Genomic DNA, 21470 nt, shown 5'->3' with positions numbered 1-21470 from the left:
CTGATGGGGATGGTACAAACAGTCTGTACATAGGGTGGGTGGGATCCTCATGACAGGACAGTGAAACACACACAAAATGCTGGAGGAACTCCGCAGGTCAGGCAGGTTCTAGGGAAAGCAATAATGAATGAATAACCTGATGAAGGGTCTCAGCCCAAAATGTCAAGTCTATTCCTCTGCGTAGGCATTGCCTGACCTGCTGAGCTCCTTCGGCATTTTGTGTGTGTTACTCTGGATTCCCAGCATCTGCAGAATCTCGTGTGTTCATGGTGTGACAGTGAAATGCTTTGCCCAGTTGCTTATAGAACAGGGGTCCAGATGGGTTTTGGACTGAGTGTCACAAATATGAAGCAGAATGTCCTTTTATTTATCATGTCAAAATCCTAAAGGTTTGGAAATCTGAGCCAGATGTAACGCTACCAGGGAAAAAACAATTCTAACTTTGGTGGGATTCAGCAGGAGGATGAGTTGTGGGCAAATGGAATTTTCTATTCAACTTCCAGTTAAATACCACACTGTCAAGTGTAGATTACCGAACCAGACACAAGCCAACAAGCAGTTTGTCTGTACTGCTCTTTCTTGAAGATGCATCGCTCTGTGCAGCAGAGACACGGGTATGCAATGATCGAGTTACCAATTATCTTATGGAAGATAAAAGAACAATCAAATCTCTCCGCATGCCTTTGACTGATTGTGCAATGGGGGCTGATTTTTTTTTCCCCCTTAAGCAGAGTTTTGTGTATAAATATATGAAGACATTAAAAAAAAGTCCTCTTCTGGCGCTTGCCTGCAAGTGCCTGGCAGGTTGAGGCAGAGACTCGTAGGTAAAATTTGTTTGGAATTTGTGTCCTCAAGGAGAGAGGTGAACTCATCCGAGTTTGGAATTGAAGCAAGCTTCCACCCCTTCTCAAAGCAGCATGCATCTCCACGCCACTATAACATGCTGGTTTTTCAGATTAATAAGAAGTGCATTCTTGCATGTTTACTCAAGCAGCTTAACCCTTTCCACACACTATTTTTATAACAGGTGAGCTGGATTATTTTAGCAGTCTTCTGTTGCCTTTTGCATGTGCAGACACTGCTCTATGTGACAAATGTAATTCTTAGTGCAAGGTTTTCTATCAGGTGACATCTTTTAGATTGAACATCTTTAAAGGTGGACTAGAAGTTTGTCCTCAACTGGGTCTGATACCTGAAAACCATGAAGGTCGGTTCAAGCTGTTAAACGATATTTCCTCTCACCTGCCTTCACCTACCACCTCCCAGCTTCTTACTCCATTTCCCCCTCCTCCACCCACCCACCTTCCCCCACACCTGCTCTCACCTGCCAGATTTCACTCCTCCCCTCTTCCCACCTTCTTATTCTGGCTTCTGCCCCTATCATTTCCAGATGAAGGGCCTCAGCCCAAATAATTGACAGTTTATTCCTCTCCATAGATGCTACTAGACCTGCTGAGTTCCTTCAGCATTTTGTGTGTGTTACTCTGAATTTCCAGCATCTCCAGAATCTCTTGTGTTTAAGATTCATCCAGGCTTGTGTTGGTGACATGGAGGCTTAGAACATAGAAACATAGAAAACCTACAGCACAATACAGGCCCTTCGGCCCACAAAGTTGTGCTGAACATGTCCCTGCCTTAGAAATTACTAGGCTTACCTATAGCCCTCTATTTTACTAAGCTCCATGTACCTATCTAAATGTCTCTTAAAAGACCCTATCGTATCTGCCTCCATCACCGTTGCCGGCAGCCCATTCCACGCACCCACCACTGTCTGAGTAAAAAACTTACCCCTGACATCTCCTCTATACCTACTCCCCAGCGCCTTAAACCTGTGTCCTGTCGTGGCAACCATTTTAGCCCTGGGAAAAAGTCTCTGACTATCCACATGATCAATGCCTCTCATCATCTTATACACCTCTATCAGGCCACCTCTCATCCTCCGTCGCTCCAAGGAGAAAAGGCTGAGTTCACTCAACCTATTCTCATAAGGCATGCTTCCCAATCCAGGCAACATCCTTGTAAATCTCATCTGCACCCTTTCTATGGCTTCCACATCCTTCCTGTAGTGAGGATGTGTGGAGAATTTGAAGAGTCTTAGGGTATTGAATTTGAAGCACAGAAGGTTATGGTTATGATGGAGTAAATAGGGAGAAACAACTTTTGTATGTTTTCTACAGTATGTAATGAAAAAATATTTTATTATGTAGAGACCTGCATAGACACAGAGGATGGTGAATCTGTGGAACTCGTTGCCACAGATAGCTCTGGAGGCAAGTCATTGGGTACATTTAAAGCGGAGGTTGATAGGTTCTTGATTAGTCAGGGTGTCAAAGGTTACGGGGAGATGGCAGGGGTGTGGGGTTGAGAGGGACAATAAATCAGCCATGATAGAATGGCAGAGCAGACTCGATGGCTGATCGGCCTAATCCTGCTCCTATGTCAGTCTTATGCTACCTGAGCTGCTGAGTTTCTTCAGCATTTTGCGTGTGTTGCTCTGGATTTTCAGCATCTGCAGAATCTGTTTCTTTTTTTCAGTGATTGAAGATTAGCTTTATTTGTCATATGTACATTGAGACATTGAAATATAAAGTGAAATGTGTCATTCGCGTAAATGACCAGCACAGCCATTTACGTGACTATGTTATGTGCTGGGGGCAGCCCATTTCGGGCACTAATATTGTATTCTCACAACTCACTAACTCTAACCCGTACAGCTTTGCAATGGAGCACTCAGAGGAAGCTCATGTGGTCACGGGGAGAACATACAAGCTCCTTATAGACAGCAGTGGGAACTGAAACCCGATCATTGGCAGCACTGTGAAGTATTATGCTGGCTGCTATGCGTCTGTGCCACCCTGCACGTACGGCTGCAGCGGTAGGTGAATTGCAGTGGCTTGAGGTTGACTCAATGCATACCATGACCAGTCTCTCAAATCACTTCATGATTGTGCCAGTCACTGGCTGGTGAATTTTCTTAGGTACCTGGGTGACAGTGTACTGCTGACTCCCCCAAAATCTCATGACTAGTCGGGGTGCTAAACTATCCTGGTCCTGATAGAGGCATAAAAGGTAATGTGAGGCAAAGACAGAGTGAACAGCCAGTGCTTCTGTCCCAGGGCATCAATGGCCAATACTAGCGGATATCCAATTTTGGAGAGTGGTGGAAAGTTCAGGGGAAATGTCAGAGGTAAGATTGTTTGACACAGAGATTTCACTGCCGGGGTGGTGGCAGAGGCCGATACAACAGGGAAATAGGAACGTTTCTCCCTATGCCTTTCCTATCTAAGTACTTTGGGACATTGAAAAGACACTTAGATAGGCATATGGATGTAAGAGAACTGGAGGGTTGTGGGCTGTAATGGGGGCTAGGGCTAGATTGATCACAGAGTAGGTTAAAAGGCCGGCACAATAGTGTGGATGGCAGGGACTGTACAGCATTGCACTGTTCTGTGTTCTACGTACTATGTTCATAGAGATGTACAGAGTGAAAACAGGCCATTCAGCCCACAATGTCCATACTGACCATGGGCACCCATCCACATTAAAGATAAATATTGGCTTTATTTGTCACATATACATTGAAACATACAGCGAAATACAATGTTCATGACAACAACCAATGATGTGCTGGAGACAGCCCACAAGTGTTGCCAGGCTACCAGCACCAACGTAGCATGCCCACAATTTACTGACCCTATCCCGTACGTTTTTGGAATGTGGGAAGAAACTAGAGCATCTGGAGAAAACCAACGCGGAGAATGTACAAACTATCTACAGACAGCCACTGAATTGAACACATCTTCCAATCACTGGCACTGTAAAGCATTACACAAACCACGATGTTACAGTCCACAAGTATTCCCATCTTAATACCTTCTTCCAGCATCTAGTCTCTAACCATGAATGCACTGGAAACCTGTACTGTATACAAACATAAATTGTATATCATATATAACGATGAAAGGCCTCAGACCAAAGTTGGACTATTCATTTCCCTCTGACCTGCAGAGTTGTTCCAGCATTTTGTGTGTTTTGATCAGCCCATTGACCCAGTGCTGGCTCTCAGACCAATCATTACCATTCCTTCATAACCTATTCTCTCCCACAAGACCATCAGCACCCCCAGTTCCCTTCCCACCCACCTTCACATTCAGGGGCTAGTCACAAAAAGGCTAGCACGATAGTGCACTGGCTACATGATTGGGTTACGGCACCAAATGTAGGATTGAAGTGTGATTCCTCCCGTTGTTCTGTTCACCCTGTGACCACGTGGATTTCCTCCGGGTGATTCGGTTTCCTCCCACGTTCCAAAGATGTATGGATTATGGTTAGTAAAACTGTGGGTGCCAGAAGTCTGACAACCCTTGGCGGCTGACCCCAGCACATCCTTGTACTGTGTTGGATATCAAATGATACATTTCACTGTGTGTTTTGCTGCTTCAATGTACACGTGACAAATAAAGCTCATCTTTCAATGGCCAATTAACCTATCAACATGCACATCCACCGTAACTAGTGTCAAGTTGCAATGTCGGTTTTGGCTTATTATTTCATCTATGCCAAGAAATAGTGATAAGCTTGTCTTGCATGCTGTTTATACAGATCATTACACAGTACATTGAGGTAAAATAAGATAAAACAATAACGATGCAGATAAAGTGTAAAGTCTACCAAAAATATGTAGTGCAGGTAAATGATAAAGTGCAAGATCAAAATGAGGTAGATTGTGAGGGCAAGAGTCCATCTTATCGTACAAGAGGTCATAAAGTCACAGACTCATAGAGCACTACAGTGCAGAAACAGGCCCTTCAGCCCATCTAATCCAGGTCAAGCTGTTATTCTGCCTAGTCCCATTGACTTGAACCTGAACCATAGCTCTCCATATTCCTCCCATTCATATATCTATCTAAACTTCTCTTAAATGTTGGAATTGAACCCATACCCACTACTTCTACTGGCAGCTTGTTCCACACTCTCATCACCTTCTGTGTGTAGAAATTCCCCCCACAGGTTCCCCCTAAATACTTTACCTTTCACCATTAACGTATAGTATGGTCTCTCGCTCTAGTCTCATCCACCTCAGTAGGTATACCCTGCTTGCATTTACCCTGTCTCTACGCCTGTCCAAGGGTCAGATAACAGTGGCCTATTAACCCACCAAACCCGCACCTTCTAAGCAGGAGCTTTTCAGCCAGAGATTTGTGAGTACCCGCAGCACGCTGACTGAGAGCACAGGGGAAACAGAGTCATAGGTCGAATCAGCACTTGAGCTGCTGATGCAAAGCAGGCTACAGACCGGGTCCTGGAAGATAGGATTAACATGGATGGTGATATTGATCCAGAGGTTCTTTGGAAGTCAAGAGTGAGGCATAACATTTGGTGTTTCTGGCTGTTTTATTAAATATTACAAAAAGAAAGACCAAACAAAGAACAAGACAAAAGAAGGCTAATACCCAGGGCAAAACTTTAAGCAGATTGAAAGAAAGTATAGGGTGGAACTCCGAGGTAGGCTTTTCACACAGAGAATGGTGGGTGCCAAGGGTCATGGTAGAGACAGATACATTAGGGGAATTTAAGAACCTCTAAGATAGTCACACGGATGAAAGAAAAATGAAGGACTATGTGGAAGGGAAGGGCTAGATTGATTGTAGAGCAGGTTAAAAGGTCGACACAACATTGTGGGCCAAAGCCCAGTACTGTGCTGCACTGCTCTGCTGAACAATTGCACATTTATAGTTGATTATATAAAATGATAAGCGAACATAAAAAAGTTGAACTACCGGAAAAATACTAGAAAAATAGCAAACAATGCCCTAAACCAACAGTGCCCACTGGTCAGTATGTAATTATTTTATTTGTTTAATGATATAGTGTGAAGTAGGCCCTTCCAGCCCTTCGAGCCAATAATCTCCGAAAAGCTCAGTTAGCCCTAACCTACTTATGGTACAATTTACAATGACCAGTTATCCTACCTGGTATGTCTGTGGACTGTGGGAGGAAACCGAAGTACCTGGGGAAAACCCACATGTTCCACGTGGAGGATGTACAGACTCCTTACAAAATGGCGCTGGTATTGAACTCTGAACCCTGAATGGCCCAAGCTGTAATAGTGCCAAGCTAACTGCTATGCTACCATGGCACCCATTACATGCTGAATGAATTGCTTTCATTTTGTACATCTCTAGATAATTGGGCTGAAACTAGAGCACTGGGATATCTTAGCAGCACTGATTAAGCATGAGTTATTTACACCAAGAGAGCAGGCAGTGCTCTACTTGACAGCTGACCCTTAAAGTTCAAGGGAAGCCATTCCTTGCTACAACACTGAAGGGTCACCTGAGGTTGTCTAACAAAAACAGAGAGCACTGAAAATACACAATAGGTCAGGCAGCATCTGTGCAAAGAGAAACAATCAAATATTTCAGTTCTGTTCCTTTATCAGTATCAAACCCAAAAGGTTAATTCAGAATTTGAATCAGAATTATTATCACTGATATATGACATGAATTTTGTAGGTTTGTGGAATGAGACATAAAATTATAGAAATAAATAAATAGTACAATAAAAAGGAATAACGAATAACTATGTAATGTTCTTTGGTTCATGAACCATTCAGAAATCTGACAGTGGTAGGGGAGAAGCCACTCCTAAAACATTGAGTGTGTGCCTTCAGGCTCCAGAACTTTCTCCCTAAAGTTAGTAATGAGAAGAGGGCGTGTCCTGGGTGGTGAGAGTCTTTCATGAATAATGCTGTCTTCTCAGGTCATCACCTTTTGAAAATGTCTTCGATGGTAGTAAGGCTATGCCCATGATAAAGCTGGCTGAGTCTTCAAACACTCTGCAGCCTCTAGCAATCTACTTCTCTCCCTCTCTCCACAAATGCTGAATGGCTCCTTGAGTGTTTCCAACATGTTCTGATTTTATTTCAGATTTCCAGAATGTACTATTTTTTTAACCTGCTTTTTAGATTCAGTGTTCATTTCACACATGGGACGCAAAGTACTGGTTCACGTGTTCCTCCAGCTGATTGTTTGTGTGGGCTTTATTTTGTTGAAGATTGTGCGACAGCCATTAAATTAGTTTAAATTGCTAAATTAGCCTATAGTTATTGCCATATATACCAATATAGTGAGACACTATGTTCAGCTTGCCATCCATAGAGATCATTTGATCACATCAGTACATCTAGGTGGTGCAAGGGAAAAGAAATAACAGAATGCAGAGTAAAGTGTTACAGTTACAGAGAAAGTGCAGTGCAGGCAGACAATAAGGTGCAAGGCCAGGGCAAGGTAGATTGTAAGGTGAAGAATCTATCTTAACATACAAGAGGGCCATTCAGTAGTGGGATAGAAGCTGCTCTTGAGCTTTTTAGTCTGTTGAATTTTCAGCCCAATGGGAGGGGGAGAAGAGAAAATACCCGGGGTGGGTGGTGTTCTTGATTATGCTGGCTGATTTACTGAGGCAGTGAGGAGTGTAAATAGAGTCCATGGAAGGGAACTGTATTCCCTGACTCAACTCTTTGATGTCAACCAAGATGATTATTCAGGCTAATCCCCTTTGTCCGTATTTGGCCCTTGTCCCTCTAAAACGTTTGTATCCATGTATCTGTCTAAATACCTTTTTATATATTGTAAATATGAGAAAATGCTCAGATGCTGGAACCCCCAAGCAATAGACACAGAATGCTGGAGGAACTCAGCAGGTCTGACAGCATCCATGGAAATGAATAATAAGTCAATGTTTCGGGCTCAGACGTCTTTCATGAATATTGTGGCTGGAAGAGATCCAATCTAATGATCTGGGAATATATCAGCAGTTAATTCAGTTGATTAAATGACTTCAGAACCTAGAACTGTAAAAAAAATTATCTTGTTCTTAGTGTACTTTGAGATGGGCTACAGCAGCAGAAGACCACAAACATTCACTAGGTGGCCACTTTATTAAGTACAGGGGTTACCTAATAAAGTGGCCTCTGAGTAGAACATAGAATACAGCACAGGAACAGGTCCTTCAGCTATGATATAGCATCAGATTTTTTAAATGAGTAATTAAATGCCTAATTAATCTATTTTGTTCAACATGCACATTGTCCGTATCCCACCACCCTCTCCTTATCATGATAGCCTCTGAAACACCTCTATAATATCTGCCTCCATTACCAACCCTGCCAGCACATTGCAGACACCCCACTCTCTGTGTAAAAAACTTGTCCTTAAGTGTTTGCCTTGAGTATTCGATATTTCAACACTGGGAGAATGAGACCAGCTACCTGCTCTACCTATGCCTCTCATAACCTCTATCAGATCTTCCGCCAGCCTCTGCCACTCCAAAGGAAATAACACAAGCTTGCCCATCCTCACTGGTGAAATGCCCCACATTCAGTATATACTCTCCCTGGCTGGTCACACTGACCTTGCACGTGGCAGTGAGCTGTGGCTGGGGGATGAACGCTTATGCCATCTTTGTTTTTGTAATGACTGCTGCCGCTGACTTAAACTTGGTCTGTTGGTGAAGGCAAAGGATGGAGCTTGGTGGTGGATACCTGCACTGTTGAAACTCCAGACTGTCTGGCTCCAGTGAACTAATCACTCACTCGCGCCGAGTTCCCAGGTGCTACTTAAAAGGGCTCTAGCCTACTTAGGTCACCTTATCAATATACCAGATTTAATGACGTCTTTGCACCAGGGGCTATCTTGACACGTCCTGCTCAGAAGGAATTGCTGTATCCTGCTCACTGACCCTTGACCTATCCATTTCTCTCAATCGTGAAAAATGTGTGTCACTGAGGACAAGTTTGTACCTGTTTCCTCCTCACCGTTGCTTGTCACTGGGTTCTAGTTACAGAAGTGGGAGACGAATTAGCATTTGTTAGCTTGTGGCGTAGGCTTTAATTTACAGGCCTGGCCAAGACTTGTTTCATGCTTGTCCAGTGCACTAAGATGCGTATTTTAAACACAAGAGACTCTGCAGATGCAGGATATCCAGAGCAGCACACTCAAAATGCTGGAGGAACTCAGCAGGTCAGGCAGCATCTGTGGAGAGGAATAAAAAAATCACTGAGGCCCTTCATTAAGACCAATGGTGGGTCTGTGGACAGTGTGAAGGGTGGGAAGTAGTGGAAGCAGGTAGTCTGGTGGAGATTAAGAGGCCTTTAGGTAGACATATGAATATGAAGGGAATGGAGGGATATGGATGAAACACAGGAGGAGGCATCAAAATCAGCAAAACATTGTGGGCTGAATGGCCTATCAAGTCTATGTACTAATCTCTCTCTCTCTCCCCTGCCCTCCTTCTCCCCCTGCCTTTCCTCTCCCTCATTTAAGATACTCTTACAAACCATCACCGTTCGGGTTGTGCTCACTTGCCTTATTAACTCCTCATGTACCTCACTGTAAAAGTTTGTCCAGTTGTGCTGACTCACAAAGGAATTCAATGGCAAAACAGACCTTCATCTTAGCTTATCCATGCTGGCCGTGGTGCCCACCAAACTAATCCCATTTATCCATTTTTGGCCCATATCCCTCTAAAAACTTCCTATCCATGTACTGAAATAATTGTTTTTTTGAATGTTGTTATTGTACCTACCTCAACCACTCTCTTACACTCCAAGAAATAAATTCCTGGCCTGTCCATCCTCTCCCTATAACCCATATACTCATGACCTGCCAACATGCTTGTTAGTCTTCTTTGCATTCTGTCCAGCTTAATGATGTCTTTCCTCTAACAGGGTGACCAGAACTGTGCACAGTACTCCAGGTGTGGACTCATTAACATCTAGAACAACTGTAACAAAGAGCATAGCACAGTATAGGCCCTTTCACCCACAATATTGAGCTGATCTTTTAACCTACTCTGATTCTAACCCTTTCCTCCCCCAGAGTCCTCCATCTTTCTTTCATTCATGTGCCTAAGAGCTTCCTAAATGTTCTAATGTATCTGCCTCTAAGAGCACCCCTGATTCTGCCACACTCTATGTAAAAATCTACCTCTGACATCTCCCCCCACCTATAATTTCACCCAATCACTCTAAAATTATGTTCTTGTGTATTAGCCAGTTCCATCATGGGAAAAGGTCTGTCCACTCCATCAAGTCACCTCTCACATAATGTAATATAATGGCTCAACTCCTGTACTCAATGCCCTCAATGATAAAGGCCTTCTTCACCACCCTGTTGGATGAATGTCCTGCTAATACGCCTTTGGTGCTGGGTTGCCTTCTCTGATATTATGCGGTTCGGTTAAGAAATCTGGGATGCTTAAGGCCGTAAGAATATCGGAATCAGAATCTCAATTCGGTTTACTTTCACTGATATATGTTGCAAAGTTTGTGAATTTGCAGCAATATAGTGCAATAGGTAAACGTTACTATAAATTGCAATAAGAAATATAAACCAATAAATAATAGTGCAAAAAGAGAGCAAAATGTGAGGTAATGTTCCTGGGTTCATGGTCCATTATGAAATTGATGGCAGTGGAGAAGAAGCTGTCCACAAATCATTGAGTGTGCGTCTTCAGGACCTTGTGCCTCCTCCCTGAAGGTAACCGTGACAAGAAGACATGTCCTGGATGGTGAGGATCCTTTTTGATGGATGCTGCCTTCTTGAGGTATCACCTTTTGAATGATGGTGGGAGGCCAGTGCCCAAGATGCAGCTGACTCAGTTGATAAGCCACTGCCATCTTTTTTCTGATCCTGTGCATCGCTATAAAAGAAATAAAATGAGATTAGCTGTATTTGTCACATATTCATCGAAACATACAGTGCAATGTGTTAAATCAAATCGGCAAGGATTGTGCTGGGGGCAGCCTGCAGGTGTCACCATACTTCTGGCACCAATATAGCATGTCCACACTATCCCTAATCCTAACCCGTATTTGGTTGGAATTTGGGAGGAAACTGGAGCATCTGGAGGAAACCTACATGTGGATGGGGAGAACACAGAAACTCTAAACAGACCGTGGCAAGTAATTGAACCCCAATCTCACAGCTGACACTGTAAACCAGTGTACTAACTGGTACACTGCCATGCTGCCCCAGTAGGAGCAGGAGTGGCTAGCTGAGAACATTAAGCTTTCTCCACATTCACTAACATCAGAACAGGGAGACATCGGAGTACAAAAGCACGATTCCCTGGGAGTGGAGATACAGGTAGACTGTGAAGTAAACGTTTGGCATGCTTGTCTTCATCGGCCAGGACACTGAGTACAAGAGTTGGGATGTTATGTTATAACTGTGTAAGGCCTTCATGAGACCACACTTGGAGTATTGTATATTCTGGTTCCTTAATGTTGTTATAGCCGGGGGTGGGAATGGGGACAAGCTCCCACTATCTATTAAATGCTCCCAATGGCGTGTGTCTCAAATAGCCTCCTTAAAAGTTCAGCTCCTGGCCTTCACATGTGGTTTGGCTGCTAAGCCCAGTGGAACCATTTCTACAGACAGGAGAAAGGGTAAAGGCAGGTTACTGGTGCCTTAAAAACTGTTGCTTCAGGCAGCTGGAGCTTGTCAGCTCTTCTAGGAGAAGGAGAGCTCTGATCTGAAACCTCCGCGGCCTTGTGGCTAATCTTACTCACGTGGAAGGCTTCAGAAGTAAACCTCAAGGAAAAATCCGGAGTTGGAGTCCCAAAGGCTGTCCTATGTTGAGCTCAACATGACTGGCAACTTCTGCAATGCTGCTGGTGCCAAACTGTATTGGCCTCTCTCTGCTATTCCCCTGGATTCAACTGCCGCGTGGAGAGGGGGAGCCTGTTGCTTGGGCAACGGCTTGCTCTCCGTATCATACTGCCCCGGCTTGCGTATCATATAGACAGATGTAGAAAAGATTAACACGGATGTCGGACGGGTACCGTTATAGGGAGAGACCAGATAGATTGGGGCTGTTTACCCTGAAGTGAAAGTGGGTGAGAGATGACATGAAAGAGGGGTTCATATCATGAGGGCAATTGGAATTGCCACAAGACTAAATTTAAGGGCACGTTTAAGGTGAGGATGGGGGTGGGGGATCTGTTTAAAGAATTGCTGAGGAACAAGCTTTTCACACAGAGGATGGTGAGGGGATGGGTGGCATTTGGAGCCAGTTGCCAAAGGAAGTGGAGGAGGTGGGTCAAATTACAACATCTAAAGGACATTTGGATGGGTACATGGACCACATGACCATAAGATATAGGTGCAGAATTAGGCCATTCAGCCCATTAAGCCTGCTCTTCTATTTGATTATAGCTGATTTATTTTCCCTCTCAAGCCCTTTCTCCTGCCTTCTACCTATAGCCTTTGAAATCCTTACCAATCATGAACCTATCAACCTCTGATTTAGAATATACCCAATGAATGACAGGCCCCATAGCTGTCTGTGGTAATGAACTCTACACATTCTGGCTAAAGAGATCCCTTCTCACCTCTGTCCTAAATGGACGTAGATAGGAAAGGGTTAGAGGGATATGTGTCAAACATGGGCAAATTGGATTAGTTGAGCTGTAGGGTCTGTTTATGTGTTGTATAACTCTATGATTGTTCTAGAAAAGACATGGTTAAGCAGAAAAGATCATAGAAAAGATTTACAAGGCTGTTGTCAGTACTAGAGGTCCTGAGTTATAGGGAGAAATAGGTCAGGCTAGATCTTCATCCCTTGGAAGATGGGCGAGTGAGGGGTGACCTTATAGAAATGTATAAAATTATGAGTTGCGGATGGTAAGGTGGATGGTAACAGTCTTTTCCCCATGGAGGGGAGACTAAAACTAAGGGGTTTAGGGTGAGAGGGTGGAGGTTTAAAAGGCACTTGATTAGCAGTTTTTTCACTGAGGGTGGCGAGTTACGAAACAAGCTGCCAGTGGTAGTGGCTGCGACAGGTACAATGGTATATTTAAGAAGCACCTGGGTAGGTACAGTACATTGTGGAGTGGGGCTCGGAAGGATATGGGATGAAAACGGAAGACTGGATCTAGCTGTGTGGGCACTGTGGTCAGCATGGACTGGCTGTGTGGAGCTGTCAGTATCCATGCTGCATTGCTCCACGGCTCTGTGACCATCTCTTTCTCGAGTCCCTTAATATCCAGATACCAATTGTGCAATCAAGCCCAATGCAGCCTTCTGGGGTGGAGCATTCCTAAGGCCCCCTGTGAGTGAAGACATTTCCTTTCATCTCATCCTAAATGAGTCTCTTACAAGTGAAAAAAAATCCTCATCTTGTCACTTACCAGTAAAGAAATTTCTTTTAACTCTTTTTAAACCTTGTCCCTTACAAGAAAAGAACTTTCTTCCCATCTCATCTTAAACCTTGTCCTTTTTAATTGAAGAAGTTTCTTCTCATCTCAATTTAAAACGTGCCCCTTATTCTGAAACTCTGCCCCGGTCCGAGACTCATCCTCCCTGTGTTGAGCCTGAGGGCATTCCCTATGAATTGTAAATGCATTTGCTGCATCTCCTGACCTTCGGTGCTGTGTTTGTGTCTTCTACCCCTCCACCACAGATATCCGAGAGACGGCCTTCGTCTACGCCATCACCTCAGCTGGAGTGACCCATGCCGTCACCCAGGCCTGCAGCATGGGCGAGTTGCTGCAGTGTGGCTGTGACCGCTCCAGGACCAGGTCACCGCCCGTGCCCACTGCGGGCTCCAGCGCCGAGGGTGCCGCGTGGGAGTGGGGCGGCTGCGGCGATGATGTGGAGTTTGGCTACGAGAAGTCCAAGCAGTTCATGGATGCAAGGAGGAAGAAGGGCAAGAGTGACATCAGGACATTGGTCGACCTGCACAACAATGAAGCCGGGCGTCTGGTGAGTGTCCGCAGGCACTGCTGTCTGTGGTCTTTCATAGGGACAGCACACAATGTACATTTACAGACATGCAGTTCCCTGCCCTGCTGGAAGCAGACCCTGATCTCAGCCTAACTGCAGCTGTATTGTGAGTAGTTCTGGGCCTCTTGCTGAAGAAAGGTCAGAGGAGGTTCACAAGTATGATTCCCGGATTGAAAGAGTTAATGAACGAGGAGTTTTTGATGGCTCTAGTCCTCTACTCAGTGGAGTTTAGGAGAATGAGGGGGAATCTCATCGATAACTTATTGAATATTGAAAGGCCTAAATCGAGTGGATGTGGAGATTATGTTCCCTACAGTGGGGGAGTCTAGGACCAGACGGCACAGCCTCAGAATAGAATGATGTTTCTTTAGAACGGAAATGAGGAATTTCTTTAACTAACGGGGGGGGGGCGTGGTGGAGGTGGGGGCAGATAAAACTGTGGAATTTACTGCCATAGACCTTTGGCTGTGGAGACCAAATCACTGGATATATTTAAAGTAGAGGTTAATAGGTTCTTGATTAATAAGGGAATTAAATGTTACAGGGAGAATGCTGGAGAATGGGAATTAGAGGGATAATAAATCAGGCATGTTGGAATAGCAGAGTAGATTTAATGGGTTAAATAACCTAATTCTGCTCCTATGTCTTATGGTCTTATGTATAAAAATCTGTTAGACATATCCTCAGCTGCAAGGGATCTGAGAATACAGATCCATAATTCCTTGAATGTCGCATCACAGGTAGATACGGTATTAGAGATTTCAGCACATTGGCCTTCAGAAATCAAAGTATTGAGTACAGGACAAACAAGAGAAATCCTGCAGATGCTGGAAATCCAAGCAACACGCACAAAATGCTGGAGGGACTCAGCAGGTCAGGCAGCATCTATGGAAAAGAGTACAGTCGACATTTGAACCCAAGACCCTTCATCGGTATTGAGTACAGGAGTTGGGATGTTATGTTGAAGTTGCATACGATATCAGCAATATCTAATTTGGAGTTTTGTGTGCAGTTCTGGTCATCTACCTACTGGAAAGACAGCAATAAGATTGAAAGAGTACAGAAAAAGTTTATAAGGATGTTACCTGCACTTGAGGACCTGAGCTATAGGTTAGGACTATATTCCCTGCAACGTAGGAGAATGAGGGGAAATTTGATAGAGGTTTACAAAATTATGAGGAGTACAGATAAGGTAAGTGCAAGCAAGGTTTTTCCACTGAAGTTTGGTAAAATTAGAAAGAGAGATCATCGGTTAAGGGTAAAGGCTGAAGTACCCAGGACATCTCCAGGGAGCGGTGTCTCAGAAAGGCAGCATCCATTATTAAGGACCTCCAGCACCCAGGGCATGCCCTTTTCTCACTGTTGCCATCAGGTAGGAGGTACAGAAACCTGAAGGCACACACTCAGCAATTCAGGAACAGCATCTTCCCCTCTGCCATTCGATTCCTAAATGGACATTGAATCCTTGGATGCTACCTCACTTTTTTATAATCTACAGTATTTCTGTTTTTGCACTTTTCAAATCTATTCAATATACATATACTATAATTCATTTACTTATTTATTATTAAAATATTTATTATTATTTAAAAAATATTTATTATTATTATTTTTTTCTCTACTAGATTATGTATTGCATTGAACTGCTGCTGCTAAGTTAACAAATTTCACGTCACATGCCGGTGATAATAAACCGGATTCTGATTCTGAAATATTGAAAGGGATATGAGGGGGGAACTTATTTACTAAGAGAGTGGCGCAAATGTGGAACGAGCTGCCGGTGGAAGTGGTGGATGTGGGTTCGATTTCAACATTTAAGAGAAGTTTGGATGAGTACATGAATGGAGTGGTATGGAAGGCTATGGTCTGGGTGCAGGTTGATGAGACTGTGCAGAATAATAGTTTGGGATGGACTAAGTAGTTTGAAGGGCCTTTCTGTGCTATAGTGTTTTATGACTTTATGACCTTCTGACCATAAGACATAGGAACAGAATTAGGGATTTTGGCCCATAGAGTCTGCTCCGCCATTCAATCATGGCTTGATAAGCATGTTAAGATGGTGTATGCCGTGTTAGCTTTCATTAGTTGGGGAACTGAGTTCAAGAACTGTGAGGTAATGTTGTGGTTTAAGAAAACCTTGGTTAGACCACACTTGGAATATACTGTTCAATCTGGTCGTTATAGGAAGAATATGGAAGCTTTGGAGAGTGTATTGAGGAGATTTACAAGGTTGCTATAGGGCACATCTTGTGAACATAGGTTGAGCTAGCTAGGGCTTTTCTCTTTGGAAAGAAGGGAGATGAGAGAGAACTTGGTGTACAAGAGATAAGCAGTATGTATTGCTTATATAGCCCAGGTCAGATATTGCTAATTTGAGGGGACGTAATTTTAAGGCCATTGAAACAAAGTATAAGGGGGATATCAGAGGGAAGTTTTTCACTCAGAGAGTGGGGGATGTGTGTAACACTTTGCCAGGGCTGATGACAGAAGGAGAAAAATTAGACCCATTTAAGAAACTGTTAGGTAGGCACATTAATGAAAGAAAAATGGAGGGCTATGTGGGATGAAAAGGTTAGATTGATCTTAGAGCGGGTTAAGATGTTGGAAAAACATCATGGACCAAAAGGCAAGCATTGTGCTGTAATGTTCTATGTTAAATGATTTTTGCTTCCTCTCCATTCTCCCACCTTCTCCCCATAACTCTTAACCAAGAACCTACCAATCTCTACCTTAAAGACTTGGCTTCCAGAGTCCTCTTTAGCAACGAATTGCACAGGTTTACCACCCTCTGGCTGAAGAAATTCCTCCAGATCTCAGTTCTAAAGGGACGTCCCTCTACTTTGAGACTGTGTCCCACCGTGCTATCAGTTAGGCTGCACTTGGAGTACTGTGTGTAATTCTGTTCCATTTGCAGGAAGGATGTGGAGGCTTTGGAGAGGGTGCAGAAGAGGTTTACCAGGATACTGCCTGGATTAGAAGGTATGAGCTATAAGGAAAGGTTGGTCAAACTTGGATTGTTTTTTCTGGAGGTTGAGGGAAGTCCTGATTATTATGAGAGGCACAGATTGAGTAAACAATCACAATCATTTCATAGGCTTGAAATTAAATACTGGAAGACATGCGATTAAGGTGATAGGAAGGGGGGAAGTTTAAAGATGTGTGGGCGTTTTTTTTTACACAGAGTGTGGTGGGTGTTTGGAATGGGCTTTCAAAGGGGTGTTGGAAGTAGATATGATTGAGGTGTTCATCTAGGCACATGAACATGCTGGAAATGGATGGATTTGATCAAGGGCAGCCAGAGGAGATATAGTTTAATTCAATATCACGTTCGGCAAAGACATCATGCAGTAAAGGACCTGCTCTGTGTACTGTGTTATATGTTCTAGGTGCTATATAAAGTCCTTTAAAGGGTCCTGACGAAGAGACTCAGCCCAAAACGTCAATTGCTTATTCCTCTCTATAGATGCTGTTTGATCTGCTAAGTTCCTCCAAAATTTTGAGTGTGTTTCTCTGGATTTCAGGTACTTTGGATCTGTCTTCACTAGGGAAGACACAAACAATCTCCCAGATATAATAGTGGCCAAAGGACCTAGGGTAATGGATGAACTGAAGGAAATTTATATTAGGCAGGAAATGGAGTTGGATAGACTGTTGGGTCTGAAGGCCAATAAGTCCCCGGGACCTGAGGGTACTTAAGGAGGTGGCTTTAGAAATCATGGAAGCATTGGTAATCATTTTCCAATGTTCTACAGATTCAGGATCAGTTCCTGTGGATTGGAGGGTGGCTAATGTTGTCCCACTTTTCAAGAAAGGAAGGAGAGAGAAAACAGGGAATTATAGACAGGTTAGCCTGACGTCAGTGGTGGGAAAGATACTGGAGTCAATTATAAAAGATGAAATTATGACACATTTGGATAGCAGTAACAGGATTGGTCCAAGTCAGCATGGATTTACGAAGGGGAAATCATGCTTGTCTAATCTTCTGGAATTTTTTGAGGATGTAACTATGAAAATGGACAAGGGAGAGCCAGTGGATGTAGGGTACCTGGACTTTCAGAAAGCCTTTAATAAAGTCCCACATAGGAGATTAGTGGGCAAAATTAGGGCACATGGTATTGGGGGCAGAGTACTGACATGGATTGAAAATTGGCTGGCTGACAGGAAACAAAGAGTAGTGATTAACGAGTCCCTTTCGGAATGGCAGGCGGTGACCAGTGGGGTATTTCAGGGTTCAGTGCTGGGACCGCAGCTGTTTACAATATACATTAATGATTTAGATGAAGGGATTAAAAGTAACATTAGCAAATTTGCCGATGACACAAAGCGGGGTGGCAGTGTGAAATGTGAGGAGGATGTTATAAGAATGCAGGGTGACTTGGACAGGCTGGGTGAGTGGGCAGATGCATGGCAGATGCAGTTTAATGTGGATAAATGTGAGGTTATCCACTTTGGTGGTAAGAATGGGAAGGCAGATTATTACCTAAATGGAGTCAAGTTAGGAAAAGGGGAAGTACAACGAGATCTAGGTGATCTTGTACATCAGTCACTGAAAGCAAGCATGCAGGTACAGCAGGCAGTGAAGAAAGCTAATGGCATGCTGACCTTCATAACAAAGGGAATTGAGTATAGGAGCAAAGAGGTCCTTCTGCAGCTGTACAGGGCCCTGGTGAAACCACATCTGGAGTACTGTGTGCAGTTTTGGTCTCCAAATTTGAAGAAGGACATTCTTGCTATTGAGGGAGTGCAGCGTAGGTTCACAAGGTTAATTCCCGGGATGGCGGGACTGTCATATGTCGAAAGATTGGAGCGACTGGGCTTGTATACTCTGGAATTTAGAAGGCTGAGAGGGGATCTTATTGAAACATATAAGATTATTAAGGGATTGGACACACTGGAGGCAGGAAGCATGTTCCCGCTGATGGGTGAGTCCAGAACCAGAGGTCACAGTTTAAGAATAAGGGGTAGGCCATTTAGAACGGAGTTGAGGAAAAACTTTTTCACTCAGAGACTGGTGGATATGTGGAATGCTCTGCCCCAGAAGGCAGTGGAGGCCAATTCTCTGGATGCTTTCAAGAAAGAGATGGGTAGCGGAATCAAAGGTTATGGGGATAAGGCAGGAACTGGATACTGATTGTGGATGATCAGCCATGAACACAGTGAATGGCGGTGCTGGCTCGAAGGGCCGAATGGCCTACTCCTGCACCTATTGTCTATTGTCTATTCCCAAATCTTCAGAATCTCTTGCGTCTGTGTTCTATAGCTTCTCCAAGGACACCAGGATATTGTGTGAGCAGTGGCTGACACTACGGTATAGGTGGGATGGTTTGACCATAGGAGGAGTACTGAAAGATACTTTGGATACTGAAGATGAATTCTGATGAAATTTAAGAAATTAAGGTAGTATTCTTGGGTATTTTGAAGGTAAAAGGGTGAGTTGATTGGAACTTTTTTGGGAGAGTTGGCTGACTGGATGGAGATGAAATATTTCCCTGGACTTAGGGGCAGAAGGTAAAAGAATTGAGCCAGGGCTCGAAGCAGTAAAGTGAGAATGTACACTAAGGTTGGTGGCACCTCGGAACTCCTTCTCACAAGTAGTAGTAGATGCTAGGGTAATCCTTATACTCGCGATTGGAAGAGGGTCCCCACCACCCTGTACCTTCAGCAACTGTCCTCATTTACATCTGAAAATGATAGGATTTTAAAAACATAGACCATGGAATACCACAGCACAGTACAATACCTTCAGCCCACAGTTTGTGTCGACTTTTTAACCTACTCTGAGATCAATCTAACCACTGACATAGCCCTCCATTTTCTATCATCCATGTGACTATCTAAGAGTTTCTTAAGTTCCTCATGTATTTGCCTCTGCCATCACCCCTGAACCAGAATCAGAGTCAGGTTTAATATCATTGGCATATGTCATGAAATTTGTTGTTTTGCGGCAGGAGTACATCACAATGTATAATAATAAATAACACTATAAATTACGGTAAGAAATATATACGCTTTATATAAATTAAATCAAGTAAGTCATGCAAAAAGAGAGCAAAAAAAGAGGAAAAAGTAGTAAGGTAGTTCATGGGTTCATTATCCATTCATAAATTTGATGGCAGGACACTCTACACACCCTCCACTCTGTGTAAAACCTCCTCTATACTTTAACGCAATCACCTTCAAATTATGCATCCTTGGGGAAAATAATCTGCCTGTCCACGTATTTTGATAATATATTTACTTTGACTTGAACTTTCGCCAAGCCAACAATTTTGTTACTTGGACAAGGATGCTTCTCACTTCTCCTCGGACCCAACAAAGCCACCAAGAGGCAACTGTTGCTGGAGGGGACATTGAAAAGCAGGAAACTAGGGAATGTTGCGGTCAAATGAACTGAGCTGAAGTGAGGAGGGATGAGCAGAAATATATTCCTTGCCTATAACTGTGAAATATAAAGGAAGATGATTAAATGATTAAGAACAGGAGGGATGGGTATAACATTCAACAGTAATGAGCAGACATGGTATGGAACATGATGGGGCCATGCTAATGTCATCCAAGGAATGCAGCCAGTCAGCACTGAATAATGTAGGGCTGTTAATGCTAGATTAATATCTTGGGAGTTCTGCTGCATTACCTTCAGGGCCCATTATGTACATGTTGCTCTACTCTTCTTGGAAAGTTTCACTGAAACAACGTCTCCTTCCCTTGAGGGAATGGAATAATGAGTAGAGACACAGCGGGTCCACAGTTGCTCAAACTATTCAGCCTCTATAAGAGTAACAAGCCACTTTTCCCCACCAAGTGATCTCCACAGAGGTCTAACATATCGAACAGAGAACATAGAACAGTACAGGCCCTTCAGTCTGCAACTTTATGTCAGTACTTTAACCTACTCTAAGATCAAGCAAACTCTTCCTTCCCCCATAGCCCTCCATTTTTCTTTCACCTATGTACCTATCTAGAAGTCTCTTGCTATCTCTACTGTATCTGCCTCTACTACCATCTCTGGCAGCACTGTGTAAAACCTTACCTCTGACATCCCCCATCCCCAATGCTTTCCTCCAATCAGCCATTTCCAAGCTGGAGGAAAGGTCCTAGCTGTCCACTCTATCATCTTGTGCACCTCTATCAAGTCACCTCTCATCCTCCTCCACTCCAAAGCGAAAGGCCCTAGCTCACACTCTCCAGTCCAGGAAGCACCTGGTAGGCTGCACCTTCATTAATGCTTCCACATCCTTCCGATAATGAGCGGACCAGAACTGAATACAGTATTTCAAGTATGGTCTAAGAAGACTTTTATAGAGCTGCAACGTTACCTTTTGGCTCTTGAGCTCAATCCCTTGCTAATGAAAGTCAGCACACCATTCAGCTTAACCACCCTATCAACTTGTGCATCAACCAAGTTCCCTCTGTTCCTCCACACTGCCAAGAATTCTGCCATTAACCCTATATTTTGCCTTCAGATTCAACCTTCTAAAGTGAATCACTTGACACTTCTCTGGATCGATCTCCATATGCCAGCTCTCAGCCCAGCTCTGCATCCTGTCAATGTCCTGTTATAACCTATGACAATGTTCTACACTATCCACAAGACCGCCAAGCTTAGAGTCTTCTGCAAACTTACTAACCCAGCCTTCCACTTCCTCATCCAAGTCATTTATAAAAACCACTAGGAGCTTTATA

At 43.6% G+C, this 21470-nt stretch overlaps 1 protein-coding gene across 1 annotated transcript in view; it reads left to right on the top strand.

Moving 5' to 3' along the window:
• The window catches only part of wnt6b (wingless-type MMTV integration site family, member 6b), a 136934-nt gene that overhangs the window by 75397 nt on the left and 40067 nt on the right, over positions 1-21470 (top strand). Inside the window, exon 3 of the mRNA XM_072262368.1 lies at positions 13465-13766. Within this exon, the coding sequence (XP_072118469.1) occupies positions 13465-13766 (302 nt within the window). The remainder of the gene's footprint in view (positions 1-13464; positions 13767-21470) is intronic.

Source organism: Mobula birostris, chromosome 6 (assembly GCF_030028105.1).
Source record: "Mobula birostris isolate sMobBir1 chromosome 6, sMobBir1.hap1, whole genome shotgun sequence".
In the NCBI taxonomy this organism is placed as follows: Eukaryota; Metazoa; Chordata; class Chondrichthyes; order Myliobatiformes; family Myliobatidae; genus Mobula; species Mobula birostris.
This window is presented reverse-complemented; position numbering and strand designations above follow the sequence as displayed.